Source organism: Fundulus heteroclitus, chromosome 14 (assembly GCF_011125445.2).
Source record: "Fundulus heteroclitus isolate FHET01 chromosome 14, MU-UCD_Fhet_4.1, whole genome shotgun sequence".
Classification (NCBI taxonomy): domain Eukaryota; kingdom Metazoa; phylum Chordata; class Actinopteri; order Cyprinodontiformes; family Fundulidae; genus Fundulus; species Fundulus heteroclitus.
The window spans coordinates 22,175,897-22,196,634 of NC_046374.1; the positions used below are offsets into that span (position 1 = coordinate 22,175,897).

General features: G+C 38.5%; 1 protein-coding gene across 1 annotated transcript; it reads left to right on the forward strand.

Annotated features, from left to right (window-relative positions):
- Positions 1-4,667: 4,667 nt before the first annotated feature.
- Positions 4,668-14,431, forward strand: LOC118565714 (serine/threonine-protein kinase/endoribonuclease IRE2). Its single transcript, XM_036146538.1, has 7 exons — positions 4,668-4,748; positions 9,035-10,780; positions 10,883-11,046; positions 11,133-11,359; positions 12,334-12,463; positions 12,560-12,663; positions 12,970-14,431. Exons 2-7 carry the CDS (start codon positions 9,058-9,060, stop codon positions 13,139-13,141), a joined length of 2,520 nt encoding a protein of 839 aa, XP_036002431.1. The 5' UTR covers positions 4,668-4,748; positions 9,035-9,057; the 3' UTR covers positions 13,142-14,431.
- Positions 14,432-20,738: the final 6,307 nt, after the last annotated feature.

The following is a 20,738-nucleotide window of genomic DNA, read 5'->3' on the forward strand; positions in this document are numbered from 1 at the left end:
ACACTACTATAGAAACTCCATTATAAGAAAAATAAAGACATAAAAGAAGCAGGTTACATTACATTCACAATAAAAATAAATTAAATATATATATATTTTTTTTAATTTATAAATACCCTTCAATAAAGAATACATTCTAATATAAATGAATACATGGAAGAAGCATGTCAGTTTAGGTTAAAAATGTTGGATACCATTGCTTATTTCACTAATTACTGTTTGATACTGTTTATTGCTTTTATGGAAAGCGGAACAAATGAGTTCTTATAGCGGTTCAGTCTACAGGCAGGGACTCTAAGACGTCGACCTGAAGGAAGAAACTGATACTCTGAATAAAGAATATGAGTGGGGTCTGAGAATACTATTATTAAATATTAAATACTAATAAGCACAATATTAAAGGAATGTGGACCATATTAAACTCTAGAATCAATTATGGTTATAAACCAGTAAGTTACTCAAAATATTTCTCATTTAATAAAAATAATGATGATGGCATGAACTAAGTAGTTTATAGTTTTAAGCAATTAAGCTTTGGGCCTGAGCTGGTGGAGCAAATCCGTGATCCACCGCGTCTCATAGAAGACAGAACCTGAGCTCAATGTTCCTCACAGCACTGAGTGAGAAATAACTAATAAATAGTTATAAGTTATTTAACTGTCCTCTCTATTCCCCAGTGGGTTGAGGCAGATGACCGTTCATACTGAGCCTGGTTCTGCTGGAGGTTTTTCCTTCCTGTTAAAGGGGAGTTTTCCTCTCCACTGTCGCTTCATGCTTGCTCGGTATGAGAGATTGCTGCAAAGCCATGGACAATGCAGACGACTCTCCCCGTGGCTCTCAGGAAGAGCGGATGCTGCTTGTCAAGACTTGATGCAATATGCTGAGTTTCCTTAGAGAGGAAACTTTTTGAACAATCAGTATGATTTGACTGAATTGGACTTTGGAAAGTGCCTTGTGATGAAATGTGTTGTAAATTGGCGCAATATAAATAAATTCATTTGAAATTGTTTCTGAATGTACAATTAAGACATTCTCTGACTGTGTTGTTTATAAAAATGGGTACTGAGTGAATTTCTAAACCATCAATGTACATCTGCGACTTTTCATTTCATACCAGCACATTTCCAAACAAAATGAAGTTGGCAAAAGTCATACCTCAGTTTGGAACTGGTAATAAACGCCTCTTCACAAACCACAGACCTGTCTCACTACTACCTCAGTTCTCCAAAAATCTGGAAAATCTGTTTAATAACAGGCTAGATAGCAGGCTATAACTTGAAGGTCAAACTGAATTTTTGGACATTAAAAATTAGGCCTGTCTAGCCTATTGGGTCACTTATTTTGGATCAATTAATTTGCATCTCTGGTATTTTTCAGCATAAGTCCGGGAAGAGACAATTCATATCTTCTTTTTCTGCCCCTGAAAAGTATTTTTCTGGGTTCTACTTTTTGTGTTAACTGTTTTTTCAGGCTGGTTACCTGATGTTTGAGTCCTTTGGTGGTCTTTGAAACTTCAGCCATGAACAATTAGCATTTTCTGTTCTCCATGAAAATTTCTGCACAACATGTTTTGTCAATGTTATAACCAAGCCTTAGATCCACACCCACTTTTTTATTCTCTGTAATGCTCTCGTTGGACATCACAGTATGCTCCATTTGACACTTTTGATACGTGTCACTATATTCACAAGGACAGTATGCAAACCCTCTTCTGATGTTAATCTACCTAACCTTCTTGGATCTGGTGAGCAGGTCATCTGGTAATTATTGTTGCCCTGAAGACTCGCCTCATTTAAATTTTTGTGGTATCTCCATAACTAATAATTTCACTATCAACGGAAACCTCTTTTCAGAAAAAAAAATATGTCAGCAGTACAAACCTTAATTATTCTGATTTATTCATTTAGAACAGAGATAATTACTGGTTGTGGATAATGCAGATTTTAGCCAACTATTTTTAATTATGATCTGAGTTGTCTTTTTTAGAAGAAACATATTGAACTGACACTTACAAATGCCTTTTAGCTTTAACAATAAGAATATTTTGTCTTTTTCTAGCACCGTAAATAAATAAAAAGTATTTATTGCATTTTTTTGGAAATCGGATATTCCCATCAGAAACTATGTCATGAAAAACAACATTTTAAAAACACTTCTCATTGTTTTGGTTTTGAAGTACAATATATTTACCAGAAACAATGTTTTTTTAAGTTATTTCTGGGGTAAAAAAAAAATAAAAACAAGCGATTTGTTTTAAAACAATGTGTGATAGAAATACATTTTTCATATCTGTGGTTGAAAGTAGATTACTTTATTTTGACATATTTATAATATATATTAAAAACACAACATGTCTGGCTTTGAAGACAAACGACAAAATGAACCACATTGATTCACCCGTGATTTACACACGTTGTGACTCTAGGGGGCGCTGTTTCCCATGTGTATTTACCTTGCCCATTCTGTGGGAACAGATGCAGAGCATTAGTGGACAAAGCCCAGAAACACAACTATCTCCTGTTATGATTTTACACTACAAAGAGAAGTGGGACAAACAAATATAACTGAGGTATGCTCCTGTTTTCTGATGCCAGCCATTTACCTAGTCATCTGTACTTTAATTCAATACTACTGATGCAAGTAGTGGATATATTGTATACTAGTGCCCATTGACTGGTATGACAGCATTGTTATTGTGTTGTGGGTAATAATAAGTTCAGACAGAAATGTGACAGACTGGAACCATACTCAACCACAGAACCCTGATTTGACAGACTGTCTCTTCTTTCGACTCATAATGAGATTTTCTCTGTGTTGATCAATCTCACAGCAAACTGATGTCTGGCCTGGAGGTAGAACGGGATCAAGATTGTGTGATAATGCAGTCACATATATTTTAGGTTATAAGGATGTTTGATGCTAAATTGTGCTTTAAAATTTTAAATAAAGTTACAAAGTTGTTTTCTCAGCACACTGCAGTGGCTGCCTGATAATCATTGTGTATACGAGGGTCAAAATACATAACAGTTGTTCAATTTGATGACTCTAGACATATAAAAAAGGGTTAAATTCAACCAGAATTTTTAGAAATTTGAATCCATTTTGGCGCACCAAAGTGGTGTTGTTTAATTTGATGTTCTCTGTTTATATTTGCACAGTATCTAAAATGATAATAAACAAACCAGAAACTTACAACAAAACCTCATGAAATTGAGGTAAGATCTTAAGATGTTTGACAAGAGACCTGTCCAGGATGTCCTGGTGATTACTGGAGATGGATAGATGGATGATGGAAGAATGGGTGGGAAGATGTTTATAAGACACCCCCCTGTTTTGCTGAAGATCGCAGGTTCATTCCTTGATGATTATATGCATATTAAGAGGCTAATGTAAAAGCCAAAATTTAGCATGTAAACCTGTATTTAATACGTTCCTGGCGGGATTTCTGTAAGTGGTGAAGTTGAACAGACAACACCTACCTGTTTTCTTTTCTCGCATATATATTTTTTTCTCTCGCTGCAGATGAGAAAATATGTAGGTGCAGACCTGAGCTACCATCAGGGTACACCTGCAGTGTGACAGATTTCCTACTGTGTTTTATCAGATCTACGGCTAACAACAGGGATGCAGCACTGTTATAACACTTTTATAAACACTCTTTGTACATTTCTTTAGGATAGCTTGACAGACGACGGACGGGTTTTGATGCCATATTTGGTCATAAATTAAAAAAAAAAAACTGTGTATGGCCCGGTTTACACCATGGGCGTGCACCCAGTAGGGAGGAGGAACACAGACATAATGCATATGGGGAGGAGCATAGACATTATAAACGTAGACGCCTCATTGGGCGCAGCGCAGGTTTGTACATCAGCGTCACCGCCATATTGTATGTGGCAGAAAGTAGTGAATGTCTATGTTCCCTGTGTATATGTTTTAAGTATTCAGACTGAAAGATATAGATGGAGCTTACATATACTTGTAAAAAACATATATATAGAAACTAATTGATAGAGATTGGTAGCCAAATTGGCTTTTGATCGATGGGCATATAAAGATTTTGAAGTATTCTAAATAAATAGGTGTGTTTATATATAAGTATATAAGTATTTTATATATATATATATATATATATTTATATATATATATATATATATATATATATATATATATATATATATATATATATAATACTTATATATAAACACACCTAATTTTGGGGGGTATTAAAGAGATAAAATTACTAATATGAGAAAAAAGTCATAGGAGAATAAAGTAAACAAAAGTGACAGAAAAGTGGTAATATAATGCGAAAAACGTGATATTATGACAATTAAGAGGGAGCATTTCCAGAATACTCACAGTTTGCAAAACTATCTTAGTCCTGGAGTAATAGGGCCAGGTTAGATTCTTTTAATTATTTTTTATTTTTTACGAGAATAAAGTCAGGAGAATGAAGCCAAAGGGATACAAAAATAAACTCGTAATATTACAAAAATAAAAAATATTACGAATATAAAGTATATTCTAATATTAAAGTCCCTCTGATACTGTTTAAGTGACTGAGTCTAACTGCAGATTTGCCACATTCAACATGGCGGACGCTCTGACGCATCCGCAGCAGAGGCAGAACCCGCCCAACGATGCGTCTACTGGGCAGGAGTGACTGAAACCAGAACGGCATTTACTGACAGATTTAAAGACTGGAGGCAGATTTGAGCTTTAGTGCAAGACAGACGTCGGAACTGGTAAGTGTAACTTTACCTACAGACTTGTATCAATGGAGTTGGGGAAATTAAATTTGCTTGCTTGACTAATTGTGCCAGTAACTAATTTAAAAGTTACGCCTATGTTTGCCAAAGCAGAGAGCAGGTCTGGGTGTTTCGTCAAGGCTTAAATCAAAAAGATTTTGCTTGCCGATAAGGCTTTTCCGGTGAAAAAAAAAAAAAAAAAATCATGCCTGCCGTCTGCCGAGATCTGCATGCCCATTCGCGGGAACGCGCAGCGCTCTTCACAACTTCTGTTGCGTTTTCCCGCCACAGGCTGCCAGTTTCCTCATCTGGACTAGTAGGCTCACACGTGTCGTCGTGACAGGGGATACAAATTCTGGCGCGGATAACTCGTTTGGCACGACACCTTTCCTTGGGAGTGTCTGCGCGTATAGGGCCGTGGCGCGTCTTCACCGTGGAGAAGAGTCTCAGTCTTAATGTAATGTAATAATATGACAAATATTTAGATCTTTGATCGACATCTAGTGAAGTTTTGCTCGACTCAGCATCTGTCTTCAAAGCAGAAGTTGTTGACCAGAAATATTTCTCCCACTTGCCACTTCCGTTGTTCCCTGTTGGAAAATGCTTTTGACAAAAAGCGCTTCTACACTTTGTTTACGGTCGGGATTTAATTCCATTGTGCATTCAAGAGTCATACGACTGTCTCTGTTGAAATAGCAACAAATGCATTTATTTTCACTGTGCAACCGTTGTCTTACATCATACTATTTTTTAAATAAGTTTCCATTTGTCTCGTGAAATGATAAAATATATCCCATAAACTCCAGTCACCTCAATATTTGGTACTTTTTGGAATGCTGTGTAATGCAATTTATGTCAGAAAATAACAACATGGTCTTACATTAAGAATAATTTTATGCACACCCTACCCCTCCCCCACTTCCTCCTTTTGTTTGTCTGGCAAAACTTCAAAATATGGTTAGTTTTGTATAGTAATGTTATAATGTTCTAGGTTCCTTTGAATAATAAAAGTTCCACTTAAATCAAACTTTATTTCAGTTGGTGTTTATACTGCCATGGCAACAACCTTTTTACAGAGGTTAAAAATAGGACATAAGAAGAAACACACTACACTAGAAATGATCCGGAGAGAGGCGACTAGGTAAAGGCGAGGGAGTGGGTGTATAAGCCTCAAATCTGCAAGAAGTCAAAATAGGGGAAGACGTTGTAAATGACATCAAACAGATTGCTTCTTGGATTCAATATTTTTGTTTTGTTTTTGTCAGATCATTTGAAGAGTTATTAGTTCCCTTCTCATTGAAATTACTGAGTCTGAAGTATCAGCCTTTATAAATAAATTATCTAAGTTATTCTAAAGATATTTTCCACGTTGATGCTTCTTTTCTATAAAAAAAATACTAGAACCTCTAACTCATTTGATAAATCCTCCAGATGATTGGAAACAGTAGAGAGTAATACCTGTTTTTAAGTCAGGAAAGTAAACTAGGCTTGTAACTAGTTAGTATTTTGTTTTCCAAGGTGTTAGAAAAGATTGTAACAAACCAGATAATGTCTTTCTTTTACAGCTCTATGACATACTGCAATCACTGCAATTTGATTGCTGTCGACAATATTCTACCACGACTGCTAGTAGATTTTCTTTTGTATGCAGATTATGCAGTTGTGTATGTAAGTTGAAAAAAAACATTCACTACGTTACTACACAAGTTACAACAATGCTAAAAATGTTTAGAGTTCAAAGCATCGGGTCTAACTCTTAATTTAAGTGAAACAGTATCAAATTTTTTTTCTCTCTAGGGCTTGTCCTTAATTGCATATAAAAATCCTTGGTCAAGATAAAGCTGAGCGATATGGGAAAAAATACATTTATCATGATTATTGTATATCTCAGTAGCGATTTAAATGATGATATACCACAATTAAGCACATTCTCAGCTATTCTCCGAAAAATATGAAAAATAATATCATTGCTTACTTTATTCCAACGTTGTTTTGGGGATGACATTTACCGAACTGTCACAAATGAGGAAAAATATATTTTAGTGCTGCAATATATATGCATCAAATCACAACAGATAAGGCGGTAGAGCTACAGTAGCATTCTAATTTTTTCAAAATCATACAGGTATTAAAACTGGATTATCGAAATAAAGTAAATTTTACATTTTTTAAAGTGCACTAATGTTTCTGAAGTTGAAATAACAACAAGCAATGCAAATAGAGAACAGTAGGAGAACTCAGCAGAGTGAGAAAAATAGACCCTAATGCCCTATAGCAGCATAACTACAGAGATTGCTCAGTATAAACTTAGCCACTCTAGCTATAAGCTTTGTCAAAAAGGAAAGTTTAAGCCTAGTCTTAAAAGTAGACAGGGTGTCTGCCTTACAGACCAAAACTGGGAGGTGGTTCCACAGGAGAGGAGCCTGATAACTAAAATATGTGCCTCCCATTCTACTTTTAGAGACTCTAGGAATAACCATTAGACCTGCAGTCTGAGAGCGAAGTGCTCTGTTAGGAACATATGGGGTACTGGCAGACATACACTGTAAAATATTTTCAGTCGTTGTACTCATATAGCTCAATCTGTACAATAAAACTACAGGGTTTAAAAGTTCACAGCTCATGATATTTGATATCACTTTACGGCCCGATGCTCGGATGTGATCTGACTGCTCACACTGTACATCCAAAAACCACACGTCGAACTCAGCGCCATAGAGAGATGGCGCTTGTCAGAGTTGTTTATCCGGAAGCCAAAGAACAGTAGGTAGAAGAAAAAGAAGAATATGTCAATGCTCAGTTATATATGAGGCTCACTAGAACGAAACATGCTGCCTTGGCAATTCTACGAGTTGCTCTTTTATAGTTTGATACCATGCCACATGTAGCGCTGCCATGCCTCTCTCCACGATATGTTTATGTCTGAGAAGATGAAGAAGAATGTCATTGTTTGCACACAGTGCGCGAGGTTGTTGGTAACTGGCTCACTCATATACGGCTATGTCACCCTTCTCCTCCACAGGTTAGTTGTCAAGGTATAATGCACCACACTGTAAAACCTCCTTTTCTATCTTGGCCTGGCATGCGTCATATAAGCAACGCAACTTGACTTGATAGAAGTGTTTGCCACTGGGCATAACATACCTTGGGTCAAGGACTTTCTTAATGTCTCTGAAGCTCTCCTCAATGTCATACATGGGGATCTTGCCTTTACATATCAGAATCAGAAATACTTTAATACTCCCAGAGGGAAATTGCTGTTTCAGTACAACCGCCATCACAAATATCCAATGCGAGATGGCAACTGTGATTTTTTTTTTATAGCCCTGGGAAGTTTTCTCATATTGCGTGGCTTGTGCTAGCGACTCCGTTATCTTTGGCTGGCTCAAGTTGTTCTTTCCGTAAGTTGCTTTACCTCGCACTTTTCGGATTTGCATAAATTCTTGTTTGTGGTGTCGGGTGGGGGAACAGCCTTGTAGCATTTTTTGCAAATGACCATTTTGTGCTCGTGTCCGACTTCTTAGACCCAAAATGTAACCAAATCACAGACCTACCCACTCTTTTTTGGTGAAAGTTTCTTCTTCGGCTGCCTGCGTAGCTGTTTCTGTTTCTTGCGCGACCCCAGGTATGGCACTTCAGCCTTATGCGTCTCCAACTCATGAGTTAACTAACGTAAAGCATGTCGCAAACCCGCGTGTGAGTTAAATACCATAAATATCCTCGTTACGCAAAACCACAAGACAGAACTTATTTTTTATTCTTGTTTATCACTTATATAAACTGAGTATAGGCGAAGTGACAACACTTATATGTTTGTCGTCATCTATTTTATAAAATATTTGTGTAAATACATGATAAAATGGTGTTATAAATATAACAGTATAGCCACTTTTCTATCGTCCCGACGAAATGTATTGTTATATCAACCACCACTAGGTCAAGACGTGCAGATTGAGGAGGTCAAATCTCTTGGTCTAATTTCAGACAAGCACCTAACAATTAAAAGTCATATCAAAAAGGTTGTAAAATATGCAAAAGAAAATTTTGATCGTTTTAGAATGAAAGGAAATTATTTAACTGCGGCTGTCTGCCTTCCAGACAGCTGCTGTCTTCTACCACAAGAGGTGGATGGATGGACACCTCAGAGACAAAATGTAACAGCTTTCAGTGTGTAAAATTAAAACATTTTTGTTACATGTTAGCAGTCAAGATCTTTGCATTCAAGTTTGTAACAAATTTTACTTTTTAACAAAAAGTTTTTCACCCTTCTCTCACTTCCACAGGTTCATTGAATTGATGACATAACATGATGCCCAAACTGGAGACGGATCCTTTAATACAGTGCATAGTTGAAAACAATCCTGAGCAACTTAAGGAATTGCTGAAAAGCAACTACATTAATGGGTTATATCCCCTCAGTGGTGAGACAGATCAGGTTTCACCTTTAATTGCTTCTATTATTTACCAAAAATATGACATTTTCACATACCTTGTGTATCAAGGTGCAGATCCAAATCTACCTTCTAAAAATGGCTGGACGCCTTTGCATTTTGCCTCACAAAGGGAGGTGCCACTGATTTTTGTGGAAACACTGCTGGGAAAAAATGCAGATCCAAACAGAAGGGGACCTAAGGACCACACACCGCTGGCTATAGCTGCCCTCAGTGAAAGGCAGGATGTTATAGACCTACTCTTTGTTTACTTCAAATTAAAAGGAAATTACTCTGAAATAGAAAAGTTTTTGGAACTGGAACTTGCAATGCACAGCAAAGAACCTCAAGAAGTCTTTGGAGCCTTTCAAGATCACATGCTAGAAGAGCATCCTGAGACTCATTTGACCATAGTTGAATTACTCTTCACATTTACTGGGAACAATGAAGTCGAATTTAAAGAAAGAAGTATTGAATGGCTCAGCGAAGCCAGTAATTCACATAGCTACGTTGCAAGTGCGATCAGTCGCTTTGACAACATTCCAGAGGTGGAAGTGTTAAAGACGATTAAATGTTTGCATGCTGTTTTCTGTACAATGGAAAAAATACCAGTAGAGCTAGCCACAGACATAATTTCCAAACTTGGGGACAGGCTTCACATCATAGAAAGAGTCAGTACTCTGGTGGCAGTTCAACAAACGCTAAATGTGATAACACAAAAAACAGAAGACATCATTGGCTGGGCTTATGACTTCATCGACTTCCTCTGTAAAACCGGCGATGCTTTGGAAAACAAAATATATTCCTGTGGCTATAACTGCGCCGTATCTGAAGCAGAGGGCTTAAGACATTTGATGAATTCAATGTTTCAAAATATATTACCACCTCCTGCAGACACAGTAACTAATGACAAACCAAAAGAAGATGCCAGAGAATCTGAGCCAAGCTTGCACTATGAGGACGACAGCTTCACTGAGCCTGTGAAAAAGAAAGTAAAGATGGAAAGGCCTGAGAAACAAGAAGATCCCGGTGATGAAACAGGAAGGGTTCCTAACATGAGATCAAAATTAAACTCACAACAGTCTGCTTTAAGGCCCCTCAATTCTTCAAGATCTCAGAAGTGGCAGCCAGTCAGCATCAGGTGGAAGGATAAACTAGAGAAGCTTGCTGACACAGATGAAACCAAAGTGACCAAAGTTCGAAACATTAGTTATGTGAACGATGCCGAGTTCATCATAGCAAAGGGGAGTGATGGTACTGAAGTCTTCTTGGGACTGAGAGATGATGGCACAGAAGTTGCAATCAAAAGAATGTCTAAAAGCAACTATAAAACACTGAAGAACGAGAAAGGAATCCTGCAGCTGCCGTCCGTGGATCATCCGTCCATTGTGCGATATATAGACTTTGCAGAGGACGAAAACTTTGGATACCTTTTTCTTCAGCTTTACGAATACACCTTGGAGGAAAGTATCAGCAGCCTCAAAGATCCGAACATGGGAAAAAAACTTGTACGGGAGGCTCTTGAAAGTTTGAAGGTACTGCACTGCCATAACCCTCAAATTCTGCACAGAGACCTCAAACCACACAATGTTTTAACTGGTAAGACACGTTCAGTTCCTCTAAAATTAATTAAGCAAAGTTGGCAGTAGGTGAAGCAAAGTTGGCAGGTCATGTTGTTCTACATGCTTTTTTTTCCTGCAGATATTCAAGGGAAGGCAAGATTAGCTGACTTTGGGATCAGCAGATGCTTATCCAAAGATGAAACAACTTACCTCACGGCCAAGGGAGGAACAAGGTGCTGGATGGCCAGAGAGACACTAGAGGAGGAACCTGCTGTGCCCTACAAGTCAAAGACTGATGTACAGGTAAGCTTTTCCTGCAATACTAACTTGTCTGTTGGCCACTTGTGTAATCATAAGAGCACTGACCATGTTTTTTTATTATTATAAAGGTGGCAGGGATGCTGATATATTACATCCTTTCTGGGGGACAACATCCGTTCATAATGGGCAAACGATTTCAGTGTGATTCCAACATTTATGAAGGGAAGTACTGTTTGGACCACGTGACGGACATGTTGGCTAGAGATCTCATCGAGTGGATGATCAACAAAGAACCAGAAAACCGACCTGAAGTGGATCAATGTTTAAATCATCCATTTTTCTGGGACAGTGAAAAGTAAGGAAGAAAACACAGATATTCATGGGCTATTGTAACATATTTTTAGATTATGTTTTTTGTCTGGTGCTTATTAATTTTTTAGTTTTATCTAATTATTGATGCTTCTTTTTGAAATCAGGCCATCAGTTGTAGTTAGTCAAAAGCTGAGATTATTTTTCTTGACAACACCACTGTGACTCAGCGATAATTATCTAGGTATCTTGGGATAACAAAAATAATATTCTCATGAAATTTGCCTGGGGCAAAAATTGCTCCATTTTCTTTTTCATTTTGTCTTTAATTCAATTTAATCCTCCAAAATTTAAGAGTTTAAGATTAGTTGATCCCTCTTTGATCATGTACAGAGCTGTCTGTGGATACACGAACAGACAAGCCACAGTGTGTTAAAGCATTGCATATTTCATAAACTGTACAATCCACCATTACGCCTGAGCTGGGATACACCTATTACAAGTCGCCAGTCCATCACAGGACAACATAGACTCACAACCATATACGCACACAGGCTTGTGCTGCACAATGGCTGCTGGAAAGGACCCTTTAGATGTGCACCAGAGCAAGCAAAGAAGAGGAGGAATAGGGTTATATAAAGCAATTTTTTGTCCCAGAAGGGATTTTTTTCTCTGAATAAATGACAGTTGTTTGTTTCCCATAAAAAAATGATTTTCAGGTTCATGGACTGCTAGTCCTAAAATGCTGCCTATAATATAATTATTGAAAATTATGCAGCATTAACAGAGATTAATGAACATGTTTTAAATTACGAATGGCTGGCCTATCTACCTATGTATGCACACAAAGCTTGTATCGTTATCATGAAAAAACAACTTATGTTGTCCTGAGATAAGAAAATTGTCATCTTATAACAATGAGCTAATTTAAAGTTGTCTTGAGGAAACAAAAGAAAAAGAAAAAAATGTTTTTTTGTGGTTTGAAATTTTCCCACTTTCTGGATCTCTCTTGTTTTCCAGGCGAATGGAATACTTGAAAAAGGTTGGAAACAGGAATGAGATTGTATATGATCGCACAGCTGACCAGAAACTGATACTTTCACTGGAGCGATGTGCTGAAAACCGATCCTTCAAACAGTGGAAAGATAAGGTGACTTCAAAGTGATTACATGTAGCTTCACTATCCCAAAATTAAGGATTTTGGGATAGCAATTGTTGGTGTGTTTGTGTTTTGTTTTCATTATAGTTTGACAAAACGCTGGTGCAAGACATGGAAAAGAAAAGGAGAAGCTCCTACAGTGAAAACACGGTGGGATTACTGCGCTTCATCCGCAACCTTTGTGAGCACCGGTAGGTTTTATTGACAGACTAGTCCACCAACATTGGTTTATCATTAGCAATGCAAGGGTTTTAATGTTTTTTAACATTTTACCAGGATGTTCTCACACTATTTTCACACAGATTTATTCTGTTTTAGTGTGCCAGGAAAAAAGATGAGAATATATACACTTTTCTTGTTTTATTTAAAAATTATTACACTGTTACAAAAGTAAGTTATATTTCGGCTAAATTATCACTATAACAAATATCTTTTTTTTTTTTGCAAAAGTTGTGAGAGTTACATGTTTAACTCCTTTTTCTTCCCCCCATTAACAGTTACAAAGAGGCTTCTACAATCAACATCTTGGCTTTATTTCCTGATCTCTTCGAATGTGTTTACACATTTGCAAAAAGCCGACGCTGGAATGAAGAGGCACCTTTAAAGGAGATGTTCCCGCCTCCAGTAAAAGCTCGGCACGATGGAGGAAGTGTACCAGTTCAAGAGTGAAACCACGATTTCAAGGAAAGCGATGTCCATCCAGAGGGAATGAATCAAAAGGACCAAAGACAAACTGACCAGCAGTGAAAAAGTACCAAAGTTTTAATTAATGCTACTATTTGGATCTTTGATGTGCTCTGCTGTGAGAGCATAAGGAAAATTCATGGTTTTTATTTATTTTTTTATTTTTATGGATGATCAAATCATGTCTTTGTTGAAATTTCAACATAAGATGACTTGTAAAAATATAGATAAAAATCAATTGATTTTAAATGTAATCTTTTAGTAAATGCTGTCTGGTCCTTAACCTGAACCATGGTTTTAATGTTGGCCCCTCATTCAGTCTGGCACCCCTTTGGTTAAATACCAGCTTGATATATGTCATGGAGAAATGTCAGAAGTTACTATTTCATGCATTTTGGACCTTTTCAACTTTATTTCTTGGGGTAGTGACTCAACTTTTTGTCTGCAATGGACCAAATACTGACCATATTGTTTTATCAGAGTTTGATCATTAAGTGCAAAAGGTCTTCTTTGACATGCTGAGAGAAATTCTTTTAATATTCGCTGTTTTATTCCAAGTCTATCACTATGCAAAGCATTAATAATTAGGATTTGATATGTTCTGAACAACATACAAAGCTTTATCTTAATTGGAAAAATTGCTGGTGTTCTGTAGCGTGTCCTCACCTGTAGACAATAAATGTTAAAAGCATTGTCAAAATCAGCAGCAGTTTTAGTTTCTGTAAGAGGCAACTAATTTACCATATATGTGGATTTTTCATTTTCTTTTCTGTCCTTAAATAAGCTTATCTTTAGTATTAAATAACTGAATGGTAAACAAGTATATTTTTTGATCCCACTTTGTTCAGTTTTCTTTTCCAGTGGGGATTACTTCCCAACTATTACAGGTGTAGCCGGGGCATTCTGTCCCAGAAGCATAGTGCTGCACACTCTCCCTCCTGCCATATATGGAGGAGGGCACTTTAAACGTCTTTATTTGACTAGACACTGGAGGGACTGAAGTAAGGTTGGAGATGTTTGTAAATCAGTCATTTGACAATCCGAGGACATGGTGCAGATTGCAGCGGATCACACTGCTTGTGCCATTTAACTTTATTATACGTTAAGAACTAAAATGGGCCTAAAAGCACAGAGGTCCTCTAAACACCAACATTTTGAGTCTATTTAAATTGTTACCTGAAACATCAGTTGGTTAAGTTTGATCCAGCTTTTCTTTAGCTTTCTTTATTATGTTGGGGCAGTGTGTTTTTCTGCTTTTTCTGTTCCAATGTACTGTTCAACACTCTGGTCTTATTTCTGAAATGTTCTGTTTACTATAAATAAACTTCCATTGCCAAGTTTCTTTCAATTCATTTATATCGCACCAATGCTTAACAAATGTCATCTCAAAGCACCTTTCAAGATACACTGATAGCAGTCTAATCAAGAAATGAAAGAATACAGAACATTTAGATAGGCAGATTCAAAATCAGTCACATAGATTGCAGTTCAGCCTCGGTTAACACCGGGTAACAAATTCTAGTTTTAATGGAAATAGATTTTAAAAAGTAAAATGAGGAAGTCCAGCTGTTTTGTAAGAAGGCATTTAATTTGTATCAATCCCCATTTTCTGAGTAAGCATGAAGAAAAGAATTACTCACATATGTGAACGTAAGCAGATCCCAGCTCAGTGTCAGGGCCCACAACCAACTTGAAGCAGTAAAGGACAAAGCATAAAACCATGGAAACAATGATCCAGGAGTACTTTCTATTAGAGCTGCATGATATACCTGTGATGATCCAAAGTTGTTTTTGTTTTATAGAAATCGTCTTCCTTAGTTTCCTGCCTTTGCCACTCCCATGTCCATGGCTGGTTCTAGACAGGGGCCAGGCTCCCTGTAGAACTGGTCAGGGTCCCTGTTATAGGCAGTGGGCCAGAATCTGTACGGTGACTTTTCGTATGAACTGTCAGGGGGCAACTTTCTTCCACCGGGATAAGTTGCTACACATAGCAGTGATCTCAAAACAGCAATGTTCCCACATTTTCACTTGCGCATTAATAAGTTATAGCCGATTAAAAATATAAACTGTTGCGCTCCGGTCCAAGAGGTCACGTAATCCGATTTTTGCTGCTCAGCCAATCAGATCGCTGTATTGTCAGCTGAGCGACTTCAACTAGTTCATCATGGCTGCACACTTAAGATGTTTGTATGAATATGTTTCCAGACGAAGAAAGTCTAATAATAGCATTTTCTGGTGCCAGTTAGCAGAAATCTTGATGGCAAGGAAAAAGAAATAGCCCAGACCATCCATCCATTTTTTGACATGCTTATCGCTGCTGGGATCGTGAGGGGTGCCGGTGTTGTGCGAAACTCAGTTCTCCTGTGAAAATCTGTACCCCTCCCGTGTCGGGAGCGCGCATTGCAGCCGTTTTCACGGCGCTTCTAATTGATTTCTCAGTAAAAACAACATATAATCATGTCAAGGTTGTAACTTTCATTTTAATCGGCAGCATGTGTCATGTGTCGACTGACACATGGCATTTTGAACTATAAACATCAAGAGGGTCAGTGTACAGTCCTGGTTTTTAAATACATTACAGAAATAAAAAATTGTTAAATAAATTGCTGAGTGTGTACATATTGCACAGTGTCATTATTTTACATTATTATTTTTTTTCCCCCCAACAGTTTTTTCCCCACATGCACTGATAAGCATGTGGGAGTTCAGGGTGGTTATCGCCTTAGGAAAGGAGCTGTTTTTGAGTCTGTTTGTTCCGGTCCTAATGCACCTGTAGCGCCTCCCTGGGGGCAACAGGTCAAACAGTTCAAAGCCAGGGTGGGAGCTGTCTTTACTGATAGTTGTGGCTCTGCTGAGCAGTGGGTGGTGTACATGCCCATCGGGGGAGAAGGCAGCGATTGATCTTTTGGGCTGACTTGACCACTTTTTGGAGCCTCTCCATGTCTGCATGCAGACTGCCATACTGTATGGTCAGGGGCGCCTGCAGAATTTTATTGGAGGCTACGTACTAAACCATCACCACACCTGACCCACACAAGTGCAATTAACATGCTCGCAATGCGTGTGGCTCATGAATTATGCGCAGAACGCACAGCTTGCACCACAGCTTTGATTCAGCAAAATCACATTGATAGATCAAAATTGATTTTTTACTTACATTTTAATAACAAATTTTACTTAAATGTTATTAATAACAAATTAACAACTTAAATTTTGAACACAAATAATGAATAATTATTCTGAATATATTTTAACACTGAAAGTACAAGCGTAGACCATTAAAATTTGTAATTCTTTGTAATTCTAATCCAATAACACATTTATTTCCATAAATGGCATAGGTTTTAGGGTAGTTTTACTCTTGTCGGCCCAAAATACATAAGGAGTGTATTTTTTCTGTAAAAATGTAATATCTTGGGTTCATGTTTGTGAAATGAAAGTCAAGTAAATGTAAAACTTGATTAGTTTTGTTTCCTCTGAGGAAAAAAAACGCTGGTTAGTCTCAAGTGACACTTTTATTTTTCAGGTTATGGCAAAGCCGGAGGGGACGAGCACCAAGCAGAGCTCTCCCTCTGCTGGTCTCGCCTGTGCTGGCCCAGAAGATGATGCTTGTGATTTCTGCTGCAAGACCAGCAGAAACCTCACCTGGCACCTCAGTAGAGTTCCTGTGCTGAAGATGCACCAGTTGGTCTCTGTTACAGTCCCACTAGACAAAAGGATGTGCAAGGAGCACAACAAGCTGATGGAGGTTTATTGTCAGACTGACAAAAGCTGTATCTGCTATCTATGCACCATAGATAAACACAGGGGCCACCGTACTGTTTCAGCTAAAGCAGAAAGGGTGGCAGAGCAAGTAGGAACAGACACTCGGTGCGCAAGCAATGGTGGCTGTGAAGTGTTAAGAGATGTTAAAAGTTTAACTCTTTACATCAGCAAATGTTTCTTAATTTTAATCTGAATTTTAACTGTTATTTTTAGACGCATCTGATTGTGAATGAAACCAATGTCCAGAAGAGTCTCCAGGAAAGAGAACATGAGCTGAAAGAGTTGGTCCATTTTCGCATATTTTCACTGCTGTTTTGACAGTTCTTAGGGTGATGGCAGTGAGGACTTTCAACCTAAAAGACTTGAAGCTCATCACCCTAAGCTTTTTCTATGATCTTTACCTTGTAGCCCAGATTCTCTATCAGAGCAACTGTTAGTCTTTTGTTTATGTTCACATATCATGCCAGGCCACTAGGGGGCTCTGGAGGATAGCCTACGGTTTCCTGGTTCGTTGTTGGTGTTTACATGGCGGCGTTGCCTGTACGTATGTTGGAGTAAAAAGAAAATAAAAGTTTTCCTGGACTCATCTTAAAGTGGAGTTATCTTTGGATTAACACTGGTAGCAGAGGATGGTTAGTAACTACAGAGTTCCTCCAACATTTGAAGAAGGAAAGTCCTATGAAAGCTGGAAGAATGAAGTCAATATGTGGACGAGAGTTACCGACTTGGAAAAAAAGAAACAAGCTCTCGCAGTCGCCCTGGCGCTATCCGGGAGGGCGCGAGACACGGCGATGGAAATTCCGGTAGATGATTTAAATAAAGACACTGGAATGGTCACGTTGTTGAATAAATTGGATGATTTGTTCCTAAAAGAGGAAAGGGACATGATCTACGAAGCATATGCAGAGTTTGATCGGATCAAAAAAGATGCAAGCACATCCATGGTGGATTTTATTATTGACTTTGAACAGCGTTATTTGCGCATGAAAAAATACAACATGGAGCTACCCGATGCAGTTCTGGCATTTAAGCTTTTGGATACTTCATGCTTGGATGTGACAGACAGGCAGTTAGCTTTAACAGCATGCTCAGACGTGACATTTGCTTCAATGAATCCGCTTTAAAAAGAATATTTGGTGATAAGAAAAAAGGTGGATCAGCAGAGAGCATCAACCAGGAGTCAGTATTTGCAACAGAACAAAGACAAAGGGGCAGGACTTGGCGGCCCAACCCATGGCAAAAGACTCCACAGCCTGGCACCAACCCATTGGACAGGTATGGAAAACGATCTAAATGTGCTGTGTGTCAAAGTACGTATCACTGGGCCAAAGATTGTCCGCATAAAGCAGAAAGTGTAAAAATCACTGAAGAAAACACAGATGTGGAAGAATGTAATATTACTCTGTACACCAAAGAATCACCAACAGATGCAGAGATATTCATGACTGAATGTTTTGGCTCAGCAATTATAGACACTGCTTGCACTAGAACAGTTTGTGGACAAGAATGGCTGGATAACTACAGAACTACGTTGCAGCAAAAAGGGGTCAAGACTATGAGAGAAACAGAAACGAAAAGCCGCAGGCCATTCAAGTTTGGAGATGGAAAAATAGTCTACTCCATCAAAAAGGTAAAGATACCAGCCAAGATTGGCAACACACAGTGTAACATCGAAACTGAAGTTGTTCCTGTCAACATTCCACTGCTTTTGAGTAAAACGTCATTAAAGAGAGCAAAAACAGTTCTGGATATGGAAAGAGACAGAGCAGTGATGTTTAACCAGCCTGTGCAATTGGACTTCACCAGTTCTGGACACTACTGTGTGAACATTGTGGATAAAGAAAGTAAAAGTCCTATTCACCCTGAGCAAATATTGGTGGAGGAAGAAATACTGGCTATAACAGATAAAATGAACCCAAGTGAGAAGATCAAAGTTCTGGAGAAACTTCATAAACAGTTTGGACATGCTTCTGCTGACAAGCTGCAACAGCTTTTGAACAATTCTGGCAACAAAGACACAGAATGTTACAGTCTCCTGCAAAACATTATAAACCAGTGTGCAGCCTGTCAGAAATACCGCAAGACCAAACCTAAGCCCGCTGTTGGTCTGCCGCTAGCGTCAACATATAATGAGACTGTAGCTGTAGATCTACATGAGCTTGAACCTGGAGTGTGGTATTTACACATTATTGACCAGTTTACCCGTTTCAGTGCTGGTAGTGTTTTGACCAGCAAAAGGTCCTCTGAGATCATCAAACATCTTATTCATGACTGGATTAGTGTACATGGACCACCACAAAAGTTATTCAGCGACAATGGTGGTGAGTTTAATAACGAAGAACTGAGAGACATGGCTGAGAACTTTAATATTGAAGTCAAGACAACACCTGCTTACAGTCCCTGGAGCAATGGACTGTTAGAACGACACAATCAAACTCTGACTGAGATCATAATGAAAGTAAAAACAAGTACTGGGTGCGACTGGAGCACAGCCATGGACTGGGCCCTAATGGCAAAGAACTGTATGCAAAGCGTCCATGGATACAGCCCACATCAACTAGTGTTTGGACAGAATCCCAACCTACCTTCAGTGTTAATAGATAAAGCCCCAGCTTTAGAAGGAACCACTAAAAGTGAATGGGTGGCCAAGCACATTTCTGCCCTATATGCTGCAAGAAGAGCTTTTACAGAAGCAGAGTATTCAGAAAGAATATGCAGAGCTCTAAAGAAACAGCTGCGACCCACAGACGAACAATACGGACTTGGAGACAAAGTCTTCTACAAACGAGTGGACAGCCCAGAATGGAAAGGACCAGGAGTGGTTATTGGGCAGGATGGTGCAGTTGTTTTTGTTAGACATGGAGGCACCTGTGTCAGAGTGCACCGACTTAGGTTGAGAAAGGTTACTCATGAGGATGAAGGATCTCAGACCACTTGTGATGAAAACATTCAAGGACAACCTACAATGGACATTAATGAAGAAGAGACAGAAGGAAATCTTGGACATACAAGCACAGAGACACAGCATGCAGACATGGACAGAGACGCTGTGGATATGGAAAGACAGCACACGACAAACGTAAGACAACAGATTGACAGCATCAACATTAAGCCTGGTCAGATTGTGACATTCACTAATGAAAAGGGTGTATCACACACAGCAAAGGTGTTGGGACGAGCTGGTAAAACAACCGGAAAATACAAGAACTGGTTTAACCTGGAACAACTTGAGCCTACAGAGGGGGCTGGTAACTGTAAATCAGCTGATCTATCACAGTTGGAAAACCTCTGTATTCAGCCTAATGTTGCTGAAATGGATACACATGAGGATATTTTCCTGAGCAAAGATATTTCACTGGATGAAGCAAAAGAGGATGAAATAAAAAGCTGGAAACAAAACCAAGTGTTTGAAGAAGTTGAGGACAAAGGTCAAAAGTGCATCTCCACTCGCTGGGTGTGCACTATGAAAGAAGGTGAAAATGGATTAGTACCAAAAGCAAGGCTTGTTGCACGAGGATTTGAGGAACTACAAGTTTCTGACTTACAAAAGGACTCACCTACCTGTGCCTCAGAGTCACTGAGACTCCTAGTGGCAGTGATATGTCAAAAACAGTGGAAACTTCACTCCATGGACATTAAATCTGCTTTCCTACAAGGAATGGAACTGTGCAGAGACATTTTCATCAAACCACCTCCGGAGGCTCATAGCACAGGTGTGCTTTGGAAACTGAGAAAGTGTGTGTATGGTCTGGCAGATGCTTCATTGTATTGGTACAACAGAGTAAAGAGCATCATGTTAGAAGCAGGGGGTGTTGTG

Coding starts and splice junctions, on each gene's coding strand:
- LOC118565714 (XM_036146538.1), top strand. CDS start 9,058: ATGATGCCCAAACTGGAGACGGATCCTTTAATACAGTGCATAGTTGAA. Junction 12,464..12,559: donor TCAAACAGTGGAAAGATAAG/GTGACTTCAAAG, acceptor TTTTCATTATAG/TTTGACAAAACGCTGGTGCA. Junction 12,664..12,969: donor CGCAACCTTTGTGAGCACCG/GTAGGTTTTATT, acceptor CCCCATTAACAG/TTACAAAGAGGCTTCTACAA.